The 14945-nt window shown below is 43.4% G+C and overlaps 1 protein-coding gene across 1 annotated transcript in view; it reads left to right on the plus strand.

Annotated features, from left to right (window-relative positions):
* LOC115019174 (Down syndrome cell adhesion molecule-like protein 1 homolog) overlaps positions 1-14945 on the plus strand; it is a 55163-nt gene that overhangs the window by 37826 nt on the left and 2392 nt on the right. Inside the window, 20 exon segments of the mRNA XM_029448602.1 lie at positions 411-610; positions 1384-1480; positions 1642-1770; positions 1855-2022; positions 2121-2191; positions 3313-3553; positions 5219-5404; positions 6032-6187; positions 7871-8010; positions 10138-10291; positions 10865-10982; positions 11114-11249; positions 11251-11278; positions 11388-11486; positions 11808-11996; positions 13209-13496; positions 13590-13745; positions 13871-13901; positions 14043-14161; positions 14280-14432. Coding sequence (XP_029304462.1) covers positions 411-610; positions 1384-1480; positions 1642-1770; positions 1855-2022; positions 2121-2191; positions 3313-3553; positions 5219-5404; positions 6032-6187; positions 7871-8010; positions 10138-10291; positions 10865-10982; positions 11114-11249; positions 11251-11278; positions 11388-11486; positions 11808-11996; positions 13209-13496; positions 13590-13745; positions 13871-13901; positions 14043-14161; positions 14280-14432 — 2859 coding nt within the window.

A 14945-nucleotide genomic window follows, 5' to 3' on the forward strand; every position in this document is an offset into this window, starting at 1 on the left:
AACCTCACAAAATCCTGTCTCCGTCCTGCACAACACTAACTGGGGGTATCTTTGTTATCGATTGATGTGTTCCGGCTGCCGTCTGTGTGCTCCTGAATGTTTGGTGGGGAAAGGGGCTGATGAATTAGTGATGAAAACAAAACCGCAGGAACCCCTTCAATCAATAATCTATGTCTGAGAAAAGGAGGTGTAAAAGAATCAGGAGTAGAAGAAGAAGGCAGGGAGACGGGGAGGAGGGTCAGCAGGGCTTGAAGCGTGAAATGAAAATGGAGAACGCAGCGCAGAAATAGAGATGTCTATACATCTGTAATGTATCCTCGCTTTCCAATACCACATCCCCATGTTCCCTCGTCTCATTACTCCATATAATGCCATCCGTCACACTGACATACGTCTGCAATTCTGCTCAGTTCCTGCCATGATCACCAGCCACCCCAACACCACCATGGCGAGGAAGGGCCAGACCAAGGATCTGAACTGCACGGCACGGGGTGAGCAGCCCATTATCATCCGCTGGGAGAGAGGAGACACCGTCATCGACGCAGAGAGAAACCCCCGTTACTCCATAACCATCAACAAGAAGGGTGACGAAGTCATCTCTACGCTAAAGGTCAGAAACTGATTACAACACCCAGCAGACCCTGAACTCAGCATAATGTCCACACAACAAAACTGAGAGGGATTGTTTGATGCTGTGAGGAGAATATACATTAATAAATGATTGATAGTTAATTACACTTTAGTTAATAGTTATTTTACTGTATGAAATGATAATTAATAATGTTTAATTATTATTATTAATGACATTTTATTTTAAGTTTATTTTTACACACATTATAAAATGTTATATATTATATTAAGTGTTTGTTAATTCTTTTTAAATGATTTGTAAACCTCTAAACATTATGGAGCAAATATTTGTAACTTAATGTTGTTAATGGTTAATAATTGGTTTGTAAACTGTCAATAAACATTATTTATATAGCTAAAGTTGCAACTGATGATTGTAATACCTTGTTAAATGATTAATAAATATTTTTTGAAAGATCTATAAACATTATTTAAGCAGATAGTTAATACTTAGTTAATGGTTAATAATTGGTTTCTGGTCTGTAATGTTTAGAAATGGATTCTTAAATGTTTACAAATCAATTGGTAATGATCAAATACTTAATATAGTATGTAAAATGTTATAATGTGTGCAACAATAAACTTTTAATAAATAGTTTACTAATGTAGTCACAATATAATTGTTATCGCCTCTCATCAGCTCTAATAGCTCTTAACTTTCAGTACAAATACGCAAAATGTTGCATCATTGTGTGAAAGAAGATGAATGTGGCGCATTGTAACCTTTTTTTCCGTTTGTGTTGATGCTCACAGCTGAACCCAGCCGAGCGAGGAGATTCTGTCTTCTTCTCCTGCCACGCCATCAACTCCTATGGAGAAGGTCGAGGGCTCATCCAACTCACTGTGCAAGGTATTTCTACCACATACTCTGTGCGTCTCAAAATCTTCTTTAATTTACTGAAACAGGAGGCATCATAACGCAGCACATGTAATAAAATCAGATCTCCAACGCTTCAGTTAGATATTGCAGGTAAAAAGCTCTCACCTCTTTTCTCTCTCACACACACACAGAACCACCAGATCCCCCTGAACTGGAAGTGAGGGAGGTGAAGGACAGGAGCATGAACCTGCGCTGGATCCAAAGGTTCGACGGAAACAGCATCATCACCAGCTATGACATCGAGTACAAGAACAAGTCAGGTGGGTATCCTAAATTTAAATGTCTATGTAAGATTTTTTTAAAGATAAATGTCTTTAAATCTCAAATCTTTTTGTATTTCACAGACTCCTGGGATCACATGTACACAACCAGGAACATTTCCCCCACCAACAACCAGGCCAACATTGTAGAGTTGCACCCGGCCTGTGTTTACAGCATCCGCATGTACTCCTACAACAAGATAGGCCGCAGCCTTCCCAGCAAAGAGCTCACTATCAGTACTGAGGAAGCACGTAAGTGATCGGTTTCTCCTATATAAATCACACTTGTCTGTTTGATTCTCTAAGAGAGCTAAGAATATTGACAGTAACACTTAATCTTCCATCAACAGCGCCGGACGGGCCGCCGATGGATGTTATCCTCACACCGATGACATCTCAGAGCATACGGGTTACATGGAGGGTAAAATCACTACTATACGTATTATTATACCCAGAGAACACGTACATCTGTCTGCACCACAGTTCATTTAAATGTTACCCCTTGTGCCTTTTAATTTTTAATTTTTAATTTGATCATTTGGGCTGTTTTATTGCATACGGCATATATTTTACCATTTATTTAAGTTTCTTTTCTGAATTTTGGAAGTCCAGCTCTTATAATAAGTCTGTAATTAACAGTGTAGCCAAAATACAAACACTCTAAAAACTACAATTTTTCCACAGCATAAAGTCATGCGTTCGATCTAGAGCCTTGGCTTCAAGATTTTACTTTTTACTATTTTCCACCAGATTGAGACTTTTTCTCATGTTTGCCCGTATTGGCAAAATACATGCTTCATGCAAAAAAAATACAAATGCATCAAAATTAATGTTTAAAAAATCCCCCCTAGCATTTAATATACTGAAAGTAATTAAATTAATTTGTGTTAGTTTTTGTTTTGTTGTGTTGTTGTTTTATACGGTATTAGTGGCATCATGTAAACAGTCACAGTGCTAGTGCGACTTTCTGAAGATGAACGAATATTTGGTAGTGATGACTGGATTTGGTAAAAAGATTTAACTCAAAGAAAGTGGAAATTATATTAATAATAATATATAATACCATATAAAGGCAGTCTTTTTGCACTGCACAGTCCACTAAGGACATCAGAGCAACTCTTTTAACGTGAGGCACAAGAGTTAACACTCTTGACTGTACTCTATATAATACATCTGCTGGAGGCCTTAAATTAATGTTAAGACATACATGTTAAATGTATTAAACTCTGCATTGTGACGAGCTTATGAATTCATATATTGCATTCTTGAAGGTTAGTACAAATGTTAAAGCGTTTCCTGTTAGTAGTGCCCTATAAGAGACAAGCACATACACAAACTGCTTAGTTGGTTCAAAATGACAAAGGATGCCAAAGACATTTTTGCTTTCATTGAGATCTGGTGTTTTGTTTTATTTGTTTGTTATTACTGTACAAATTACTGCCAAATTCCAAAATAACTCACCAGTAATCTTTAATGCAGCTAAACAGAGTTAAAGTTTGACATGCACTTCATGATTAACTTCTATCACTACGTTTCTTTCAGGCTCCGAAGAAGGAGCTGCAGAACGGGGTGATCCGAGGCTACCAGATCGGTTACAGAGAGAACGGTCCGGGCAGCAACGGCCAGTACAGCATAGTGGAGATGAAAGCCACGGGGGACAGTGAAGTGTACACCTTGGACAACCTAAAGAAGTATGCCCAGTACGGGGTAGTGGTCCAGGCCTTCAACAGAGCCGGGACGGGTCCATCCAGTACTGAGATCAACGCAACCACATTGGAAGATGGTAAGAGGAGCCAGGAGAGAGAAGGATGGATGAAAACGTAGATGAAGGAAAAGGAGTGTGGATACGACTGAGAGAGCGGGATGCTAGACTGCGTGTATGAGAGTGTGGGAGTATATGAGGGTTAAAGCAGTGGTCCCCAACCACCGGTCCGCGGTCAAACATGAACAAGAAGGACATAAACAATTACTGATGGCAGCCACATCAACACATGCGAGTGCAATGAGAGAGTCATACTTAGTGACTAACTGTATCTCTAAGAGAAGAAACCTTTTACTATTGGTGAAGAATTTATAGCCCAATATTGTACCGGTTCGTTGCAGAGACACATGCTCAGGGCTCCCACTAATTCAGCGTAATGGTGAGTTTTTTATGCACTTTTACGCCGGTCGTATCATTTTATTTCGTCATATTTATCCCCCCACACTTTGAAGGCCGGTCTGTGAAAATATTGTCTTACATGAAACCGGTCCATGGCGCATAAAAGGTTGGGGACCGCTGGGTTAAAGGATCCATAAAACATGTCTCTTTGATTTGTCAAAAAGAATAGAAAATATGGTCAAATTCAGCAACAGGATGGCAGACGCATAAATTAACACACACACACACACACACACACACATACAAAAAGAAAAGAAAAGGTATAAATGAATTTGCAGCACATCCCCCATTCTTCTTTCGTCTTTAATTAGCACCCTCATTAGGCTGGTAGAGAGCGAGAGAGGAACAAGGAACCCCATTACTTTCTAAATGTCTGCCCACTCTGCCTCTGCTTTTCTTTATCTTCCTCCTCATCCTCCCTCTGTCAATTTACATCTTTTTATTTCTTATGTTTTTCGGACACAGCTGATGCTTAGACAGAAACATCTTTGTCCCTTCCTGTCTGTGTGGACAGTAACGACTGACACCGTGATCATAGTAACAGTAATAGTGATGGTGATTTCAGCCGCAATTACCTTAAACACGAACATAGTCTTCCTTCGGATTTTATCCTCCACCTCTCAGCCCACCCCACCTTCCTCATCTGCATTTTAACCCCTTAAGGTGTAGCTGTTTTGCTATTCACGTTGCTCTCTCTCAGTGTTTTTCCTCCCTTCCACTGACCCCCCTCTACACCTCCCCTCCGTCTCCTCTCTGTGCTCTAAAAGCTAGCACTGAACAAGGAGCCATTGAGATCTAATTTGAGCTTATTTGACTGATTTGTCTCAGCAGAGATTGCCTGTGGGTTGTTGGTGTTGAGTAGTCATTAATTATCTGTGCTTCAGCCGCCATGCTAGATCAGTCTGGTCTTCTTAGCAACAGCAATAACCAAGGATTTTTGACAAGTAGAAATCTTTAAAACAGTCTCAAAACTTATGTGTTTAAACTAGGGATCCGATATTCAGTATCGGTCCGATACTCCGAAATCACTGGGTTAGATATCGAGGGGGGAAAATCTGTCTGTCAACTGTCATTGAGGTATAGGCTACATTGAGTGTTGAGTTACACCCGGTGTTTTACACTGGAATTATAATAAAATATCTTTTTCTATATGCTCAGTTTTAAACTTTTGCACAAAGTTGCACCAATCAGAAATGCTGCTGAAAGTTCTGTGTGAGAAAACTGTTTAAATAACAAATCCCTGTTTTGAACCCTGCAGCACTAACACTCTCCCCCTGCTCTCCCCAGTGCCCAGTGAGCCTCCGCAGAACGTGCGAGCCATCTCCGTGACGTCGGACGAAGCGGTGATCACATGGGCAGAGCCTCCACGGCTGACGCTGCACGGTGTGCTGAAAGGCTACCGGGTTGTGTTTTGGTCCCTCTTCCCCGACGGAGGTGGGTGCTGTGGGGGCCAGGCCCAGTGGCCGATGCAGAGTAATTATCACCTATCTCATTCTAAACGTCACCAAAAACCCCAACCCCCCACCTGCTCTCTGTCAGTGTTGTGAGTCAGAATGTGTGAACGTGTGTCCGCACCTTTCGCATAAAGCACTTCCTGTTCCTGTGTGTCTTTGAATTTGTCCACGTTCGTTTCTCTGTAATCTCATCCCATCAGTATTGATGTATCTGATCATCAGTATCATATTCAACTAACTTGCTGAAGCGTATATGTTTTGTGACGTCCAGATAACGGTAAGAATATCACAAATTAAAAAAATTATGGTTATGCTTAAGCGAATAACACACTTAAGGTTAGAGAACGACTGAAGCGAAACAGGACGCGTTGACTTTTTCAATATTTAACCAAAAACCACAATCTTTTCTGAACTTTAACCAAGTGCTTTTGTAGCCCATAAACAAAACATGTGACACAGCAAATACAGGTCTCTGCTTTATCTAACCAATTATCCACCCAACGGCTGCCTTGTTTCCTCCAAAACTTATTTAGCAAAGCAAGTTAGTACATACATGTATTTTGTAGAGGACAGAGTTGTTTGTCTTTCCACCAGATCACCCACAGATTCTCTCTAAAACCTTGTTTTTCTGTCCTGTTCTCCTCAGAATGGGGAGAGATGCAAAACATCACCACCACACGTGAACAGGTGGAGCTGCGAGGGCTGGAGAAGTTCACCAACTACAGTGTTCAGGTGCTGGCCTACACACAAGCCGGAGACGGGGTCCGCAGCAATGTCCTGTATATCCAGACCCGCGAGGACCGTGAGTATACACACGAGCAGAAAATGTCAGTATTTAACTTTGGGAAAAAATCCAAACAGAGGAAAGCATGCTTGCACGGTATATGGCATGATGGTAAAGGGGGTAGGGAGATGGGGAGGGGGGGTATATTAAAAAGAGTGCTAAGCTGTATCTCAAACCATGACAAAAGCTCATTTATGCTGGGGAGCTCCATTAGCAGTGCTAATGAGAATTAAGAGGCTTTAGGTCCTCGGCTCAGGGCTGAGGGAGGCTAACAGGAGACACTGGGGGGAGAGGAGGGGCGCTCCCTCAGAGAATATACCATGCGGTATCAGCCATCACCCCGGGCCCGCGTCCTCTCCTCCATCCCTCTTGCCATAGGCGTAGGGATTAACTCCTCTTGGATTAGAGAAAATACATTTTCTGCTTACACCATTGGAGGCGGGATTACAGACGGATCCTTGTCTCTTTATAGAGGAGGGGGAGGAGGAGGTGCCTGGGGGTTTAAGATGGAACGATAGAAAGGTGATCACACAGCCTGATCTTGGCTGACAAAAAGAGTAAGCCCCCCCCCCCCAAAAAAAAAAGATATCGTAGAAATTTCATAGCCAAGAATATATTTTTCTCAGCCAATTTAAATTAGACTTCTGCATATTAGCCCTTCACTGTGACACACCCTCCTCTGGTTGTCACAGTAGTGCATAATATATTAAAGTAGGTGGGGAGGTTTGCTCAGCTTCATTGTGCCTCGCTCCCTCGTCATCACATGGGCCGTGCTCGCTGTGCAGGCAGCAGACTGTCTGTATGTCTGTCTCTCTGGAGTCCTGGGCAGATTTTGGGCACCAGATGGGACTTAACTCTCCCCCCTCCCACTGCCACTATTACTTTGACATGGGGGTCCAGTTATGATAATGATGACTGCCTCCTCGGCCCCTCCCCATCATCACTCCCCCTCGAACTGCACCCATCATTCTCGCCATTCTTTCATCCCTCTTTTCGAAACCTCCCTCGCTACATCTATTCTTTTTGTTTTTATCCCTGCTCATGTAAGGTGCAAAATAAAGGAGTCTTAGGGCACGGGCTGGGTGAATGACTGGATCAGGGGGCCTCATGTAAAAGAAAAAGAGGAATTGGGGGTTGTATTTAGAGAGCTGGGTGTTACACTGCTTCTGTAGGCCCCAGATGAGCCCCACTGTCAAGTGCAAGTCATATTTATGGTGGGGGTTGAATAGGCTTGTCACTATGAACCCAGTACTGTAAAGCCAAAGCGACAAAAGCCTTATTGTTCACCTTCCACAGTATCCAGTGTCCTGATGTGTTTTGTTTTTGCAAAGTGCGCATCCATTTTAAACCCTTCTTACGCCTTTAGATGGCAATGAGGGTATTAAGTGGTGTCCAGTGTCAAGCTTAAGTGGCCAGCAGAGGATCAGACACTAAGTGTCTAATCTGTTTGTGGGTTTGAGAGTTAAGAGAACGCTGGGTGTCACAGAGTCAGAACTGCTGACCGATGTCTGAACAAACATATGTCACCACCGTCCACCCAAAGGGAGTTCTTCCAAGTCCTCCCAGAGCGGCTTAGTGCGGGATAAGACTAGCAATCTGCAAACAAGCCTGCTCACTTTAATAGGCATCCGACACCAGCATGCACACACACGAAAACACACACGGCCGCTTTGCTGATGTTCCTATCTGTGTTTTCTATAGTTCCTGGTCCACCGGCTGGCATCAAGGCAGTTCCCTCCTCTCCGAACAGTGTGGTGGTGTCCTGGTTGCCTCCTCTCAAACCAAACGGTGTTATCCGGAAGTACACCATCTACTGCTCCAGTCCGGGGTCTGGGCAGCCGGTAAGTCCTTCCTCTGTGGGCGTGACTCATACAAAGGGCCAGTAGAAAGTGCTCCAGGTGATTGAGAGACAAGGAATTTGTGAACTTAATAAAAACCTACCAGTGGAAATAATTCATTTGTAACCACTTCTATTAATTAAACCTGTGTGTGTGTGTGTGTGTGTGTGTGTGTGTGTGTGTGTGTGTGTGTGTGTGTGTGTGTGTGTGTGTGTGTCAATCTTTACAAGTGTCTCTCTTTCACCGTGTTTGCACCATCGCTTTATTTCCTGCCCTCCCAGATGAACAGATGAGGTTGTCTTGGCAACGTGATGAGACGTAGATATGCAAATGAAGCTGAGAACAAGCTCACACATGCACACTGCCGCATCAGAGACACACACACACACAGACATCACATTTCAACATTTTCTATTTATACACGCGTGTGCGGCATTTCAGTTGTGGTTAGATCATGTGCACACAAACACCAGCACGCAGTGAAATCTGATATCAGCACAGAATCTCACTTTCTTATTATTCACAAATACTCCTCCTTCTCTGTGCATGAGTGCCATGTAAATGAGCACAGGCAGGGAGGAGGGAGGGAAGGAGGGAGGGGGGAAAGGAGGTTGAGAGAGAGAAAGAGAAACACCATTAGAGGTAGAGAGAGACTGAGGGGGAAATGAGAGAAAAAGAGAGAGAAGAGGGAGAGAGTGAGAGACAGGCTGGGAAGGAGGGAGGAGCAGAGGAGGGTATCAGTCACATCAAGATGAGAGTGCTTTTGTCTGTCTTTTCATTATCTCCCTGTATCGCTCCCTGGTTCACCACAACACCACCGCTATGCTGGAGGAATGTTCGAACGCACCCCCTGCACACACACACACACACACACACACACACACACACACACACACACACACACACACACACACACACACACACACACAAACACACACATCCTCCCTCCTCCCTCCCTCTGTCCCTCCATCCTCTCCTCTTCACTGAGCTAGACAGAGGGGGATAGAGGGAAAGAGGGGGAAAGCAAATGGTGAAGGAACTGAAGATGAACACTGAGAGATGAACAGATTAAAGAGATAGAACAGAGGATCGACTTGAGAGAGAGAGTCTTGTTTTGGTGCGTGCGTTGGCATGTGTGTGTTTTTGTGCCTGCAGGTGTATGTGTGAATGTTTTCTCAAAGATGAGTTTGTAGGAAATATATCCACAGGAACACATAATTTATTCCAGCACTGAGGCCTAAAATGATTATTTTCTTAACCCACTGACTGCTAGGTGAAATAATTTCATTTGTGTAAAAATGAAATTGGACTTGTGGAGTGAACATCTCTATTCTGTCTTGTTCCAAAAATCGATAAAAGGGAAATCCACACTCTTATTCTTGATGCATTTTTTTATTTCGTTTTTTTATCTTAATGTTTTTCTTAATTGATGCTTAATTGTAACAGTTTAAATTCTCAAAACATTAAATGCAATTACCACATTCATTAATACTGTGTAGCACTTAATGTGTCCTGCAAAAGGTCATCACTCACTCAAAACATTTAATTTGTGTGTCAAAGGTAAATAAATTCATCAACGAGCGAATCGCTGCCATCAAAATGACATTTCCATTTGTCATCGTTTCAGTGACGACAGTCAATAGAGTCCATGGAGAGGTCATCCATAGCTGACACAGGCCTCCAACATCGACACGTTCCCATTTCTAAGAACCTGCAAATAAAAACGAAAGGAATACTTTAACAAGTTAGAAAACATCTGGATGATTAAATTCAATAAAGCAATAAGGCCTTTCATGAGGAAGTAAATACATCAGAGTTACACATACAATGATTAAGGTCAACCAAAGATAAAGACATTGAAACACCTGACGTACACACTAGATGTGTCAGATCATTTGATCTCAAAGAAGGCAAGCTGTGCTGATATGTGGATCTATAGAGTTTAAAAAGACCAGTTCAAATGTCTGCTGTGAAAAAAGAAGTGAAAGTGTCTTTCAATACCCTTTTGAGAAGTATAACCTGTAACACATCTTTAGTCTGGTCGAGTTTCTAGTACAGGAGCTGCCACCCAGCCTGCCGTGTCACTGTCTCATACTTTGCTAACATGACATTGCGTGCCCTCTGTCCCAGGCACCCAGCGAGTACGAGGCCAACCCAGAGATGCTCTTCTACCGTATCACGCACCTTACCCGTGGTAAACAATACCACATCTGGTCTGCAGCCGTGACAACTGCCGGCCGAGGCAACATCAGCTCAAAGGTCACAGTGGAGCCTGCTGGGAAAGGTGGGTCCTCCGGGCGAGCCTGTAGTGGAGGAGAAGGGTAAAGAGAGCTCTGTAAAGGTTATGAGGGAGAGCGCTCTAAAGATGGCTATGAAGCGGTGACATGATCTCCCGTAACACAGATCACTTTCATCACTCGTTCTTCTCCTTCTCTCCGGCCGGCTCTCCGCTATTGATTGACAGCCGTAGTATTGATTGAGTAACGCCTATGTTGCAAGAAACACTGTTGTTAATTATGTGGTGATGAACAGGGCCTATCCAGTAAAATGACCCTTGGGGAGAGAGGTAGCTGGCGGGAATCAATAGAGGGGAGGATCTATGGAGAAAAGATAGACTGAAACTAAGAGGTCAGAGGAGGGTCTACGCTAAAAGAGCTTTTTATTCCCTCAGCAGTGAGTTAAGGCCTTTAGGCAAACTGGGCCACTCATTCAGCGGAGACTGGCGGTTAGACATCTGAAAGTACGAAGAAAGACGTCTTTGTGAGAGGCATGCCGAAGCAGATTTTGTTTTGTCTTAGTGTTTTTATCATCATTTGTGTGAGAGTCAAAGATTAATCTTTATTTTATATTTGTGCAGTCCCGGGTAAGATCCTGTCCTTCGGGGGCATGGTGACCACGCCCTGGATGAAAGAAGTGCGTCTGCCCTGCGGCTCCGTGGGAGAACCCGCCCCCACAATTAAATGGACCAAAGACAGGTCAGACCTCATCTTATATTGCTTATATGTCAGCGCCATGACTCACTCAGATACTGCTGCTTGTGAGAGAAAGAATAATTTACGTCTGGGATGAGATTAATAACAACTGTAACCTGTCTGTGCTTCGTCAGTGAGGACTCTGCCATCCCGGTGACAGCTGACAGTCAGCGGCAGATATTATCAAACGGCACACTAGTGCTACGTTCTGTCAAAGCGGAGGATTCTGGGTACTACACCTGCACGGCTACTAACACTCTGGGCTTTGACTACCATCATTGTCAATCTGGTGGTGCAAGGTGAGGACAAACAGAAGATGTATTTGAGTGGAACTCCAGTGGAGGACGTGTTTGCTTTGTGATGTTTCCGCTCTGTTGTCTGAGTCACTGTCTCTCTGTGTACTCCCAGTTCCTCCCGATCAGCCTCGTCTGACCGTCTCCACCACCTCCACCTCCTCCATCACCCTGGCTTGGATCCCTGGGGACAATGGGGGAAGCTCCATCAGAGGTAAGACTTTCTGTGAACAGAGAAACACCTGCCCACCATGCAGCTGTCTCATGAAAAAAATACCCTTGACATACTAGCTGATTTTGTGATAGATCTTTTCCAATGTGCCTCATCCCTTGCTATCAGTTGTACTAATACTGCAAATAACAGTGTAAACAATGTTTCTGGGTAATAAGTAGTCAAACTAGAGCTGATTGTAGCTGATTGTTGCCCCCTGGTGTCCAACAGATGTAGCAGCAGCGGTGAGGATTCTCTACAGTTTTATAATTTCTTGGATCATCAGTAGTTGTGCTAAATGACTCGTACTGTGTGATTCTGCAGGATTTGTGCTGCAGTATTCTGTGGACAACACGGAGGAATGGAGGGACGTGTTCATCAGCTCCAGCGAACGTTCCTTCAGGCTGGACAATCTGCGCTGCGGAACCTGGTACAAGGTCAAGTTGGCCGCCAAGAACAGCGTGGGCTCAGGGCGTATCAGTGAGATCATTGAGGCCAAGACACATGGAAGAGGTGAGGGGTGGAAGCAAACGTGTTGTAGACATGAGTGAAGAAAAGTGAACAGACAATAACTCTGGGGCCAAAAAGTTCCATCAATATATGTGAACATGAACTACTCTCTCTCTCTCTCTCTCTCTCTCTCTCTGTCTCTCTCTCTGTCTCTCTCTCTCTCTCTCTCTCTCTCTCTCTCTCTCTCTCTCTCTCTCTCTGTCTCTCTCTCTCGCTCTCTGTCTCTCTCTCTCTCTCTCTCTCTCTCTCTCTCGCTCTCTCTCTCTCTCTCTCTCTCTCTGTCTCTCTCTCTCTCTCTCTCTCTCGCTCTCTCTCTCTCTGTCCTCTCTCTCTCTCGCTCTCTCTCTCTCTCTCTCTCTCTCTCTCTCTCTCTCTCTCTCTCTCTCTCTCTCTCTCTCTCAATGCCAGAAACCAGACAAGTAAGTCTCAAACTTGTGATGTCAACAAGTATAAAGTCTGGAGCTGTGTGATTTTGTGCTAATGAGCATTATTCTGATGTAGTGCTCTCAGGTCAATGTGCCCATATACCCAGAACATTCCCCTGGGTGCTATCTTTGTCATCTATAACATCTTTCCCAATTCATTGTCTACGGAGCAGCTTCAGACTTCATACTTGATGACATCACACATTTGAGTTTAAGCACTGGATTGGATTTGGGAGTGTACTTTTATTTTTGGATTGTCTTAGACCATAGGAAGAACATGTATGAATTTAGAAAATGGACGCAGTTCCACTTTTAGGTCATATAAATCTAAAACACATATGATTGTAGTGTAGTTTGTGTAGACAATTTGTTGGCCGATTGCGACGTACTTAATACTAATTCAATTCAAAGATTTCTCCTAAACCTTAAATGAATACAACAGAAAGACACGTAATGGCTCCAGAGTGTTGCTGGGCTATAAAATGAGATAAGCCTTTACATGAAAATATTTAGAATCAATAATGCAACAAGCTGGACACTGGCTTGTGGTTCTCAATCTTCCTGTGTCACTTTGCATAATATCAAACTGAAAATCTTCACTATGACTAAAACCTTGTATTTAGCTCAAAATGATGACTTAAATCCTAATGTGAAATCATCTATAATGATAGTATTCTTCATCATCATTACAGATCACAAATAAATACAGACACATTCAATTGCTTTGTTGGCATTACCTCCCTCTTTCTAACCTCCTGTTGTTCTGTGTCTTGGCCACTCTTCTCCACAGAACCAGTGTTCAATAAGGATCAGCCGCTGCTCACACACATCAACTCCACTCATGCGGGGCTCAACCTGCAGGGCTGGACCAGCGGCGGCTGCCCCATCACTGACATGATGCTGGACTTTAGGCCCAAAGGTACCTGGGCGTGGCAAAGCCTCAAAGCCAACTCCACCACTCAGCTCTTCCTCAGTGAGCTGCGTGAGGCCACCTGGTACGAGCTCAAAATGAAGGCCTGCAACAGCGCCGGGTGCGGCAACCAGAGCTCCCAGTTTGCTACTACCGACTATGACGGCAGTAAGTGCATCCTACATCTTTTTCCATCTGAGTGCCTCTTTGCGCAGAATTTTCAGTTCTTAATATTTTCCTCCTTCCTTCTTCTCTCCGCAGGTACAATCCCTCCCATTAAATCAGCTCGTGGAGAAGGGGACGACGTGAAGAAGCTGTTCTCCATCGGCTCTCCCGTCATCCTGGTCACTCTGGGGGTTGCTTTGCTTTTTATTATCCGCAAGAAACGCAAGGAGAAGAGGCTTAAACGACTTAGAGGTAAGAGAAAAAGGAAACGAGAGTTCAGAGAGAGATTGTGTGATGTAATGTAACAGAGAGTGACCAGTCGAAATGATTATCTTCACAGCCAACTATAATCTAATTGAGATATTGTCTTCTTATAGATGCTAAGAGCCTCGCTGAGATGCTTATCAGGTAAGAGACAGATTTTATGGGCATAGTTTTTATGCCTGCTGTGTAGACAAAGTCATATTTTACAAAGGTCAACCTCGTAAATGCTTAGAGAATCATTCAAGAGTCTGACTATATGTGTCATTTCCACGTGTGTGTGTGCAGCAAGAACAATCGCAGTATAGACACTCCAGTGAAGGGCCCTCCTCAAGGACCGAGGCTCCACATTGACATCCCACGTGTTCAGCTACTCATTGAGGACAAGGAAGGCATCAAACAAATAGGCATGTGTCAGCAACACACACTATCATTTATCAGGGTGATTTTCTAGTAGCTTATATTAGATCATTCACACCTTTGTTTGTCTAACTGTTATATATCCTCATCTTTTGCCTGCAACAGGGGAGGATAAGGCAGCAGTGCCAGTGACAGACACTGAGTTCAGCCAATCAGTGAATCCGCAGAACTTCTGTACCGGCGTGTCTCTGCACCACCAAGCCCTTATCCAGAACTCGGGGCCTTTGATTGACATGTCCGACATCCGCCCAGGCACGAGTGAGTTTGTTTTTCTTTGCAAGAAAATGTCAGAGCTCTTAAAGTGACTTGAAATAGGTAGAGCAGGTAAATATTATAGTGATGCACGATAGATAATGGGCCAAAAATGGGAAATTTATATATTTATTACATTGTATTATATTGTATTACTCCGATAATAAATGTGTAGCCGATAAATTATTGGCTATAATAAGAAGAGCAGCATCTACTCACTCTGATGCAGGAGGTTAATGCACCTTTAAAGGTGGGTTGTGATCCGCCAATAAACACAGAGAAGAAGAAACACACACTAATGTCTGCTGGTGTGTGTTTCACAGTTTCAGACGAAGACAACACGATTGCAATTTGCAATACAAGTTTTTTGATGTACTTTACTAGAAAAACTAAACATTTAAAGAGTCAGAACTGTTCTTCGTTGTTGTTGAGTAAACAATAGTGATGCCAGTTAGATTTGGTGAGAGAGAGCTGTGGAATATTGAATCATCCATCTTTGCTCACTACGTCTTAGCCTTT

The sequence above is a fragment of the Cottoperca gobio genome, chromosome 14 (assembly GCF_900634415.1).
Source record: "Cottoperca gobio chromosome 14, fCotGob3.1, whole genome shotgun sequence".
Classification (NCBI taxonomy): Eukaryota; Metazoa; Chordata; class Actinopteri; order Perciformes; family Bovichtidae; genus Cottoperca; species Cottoperca gobio.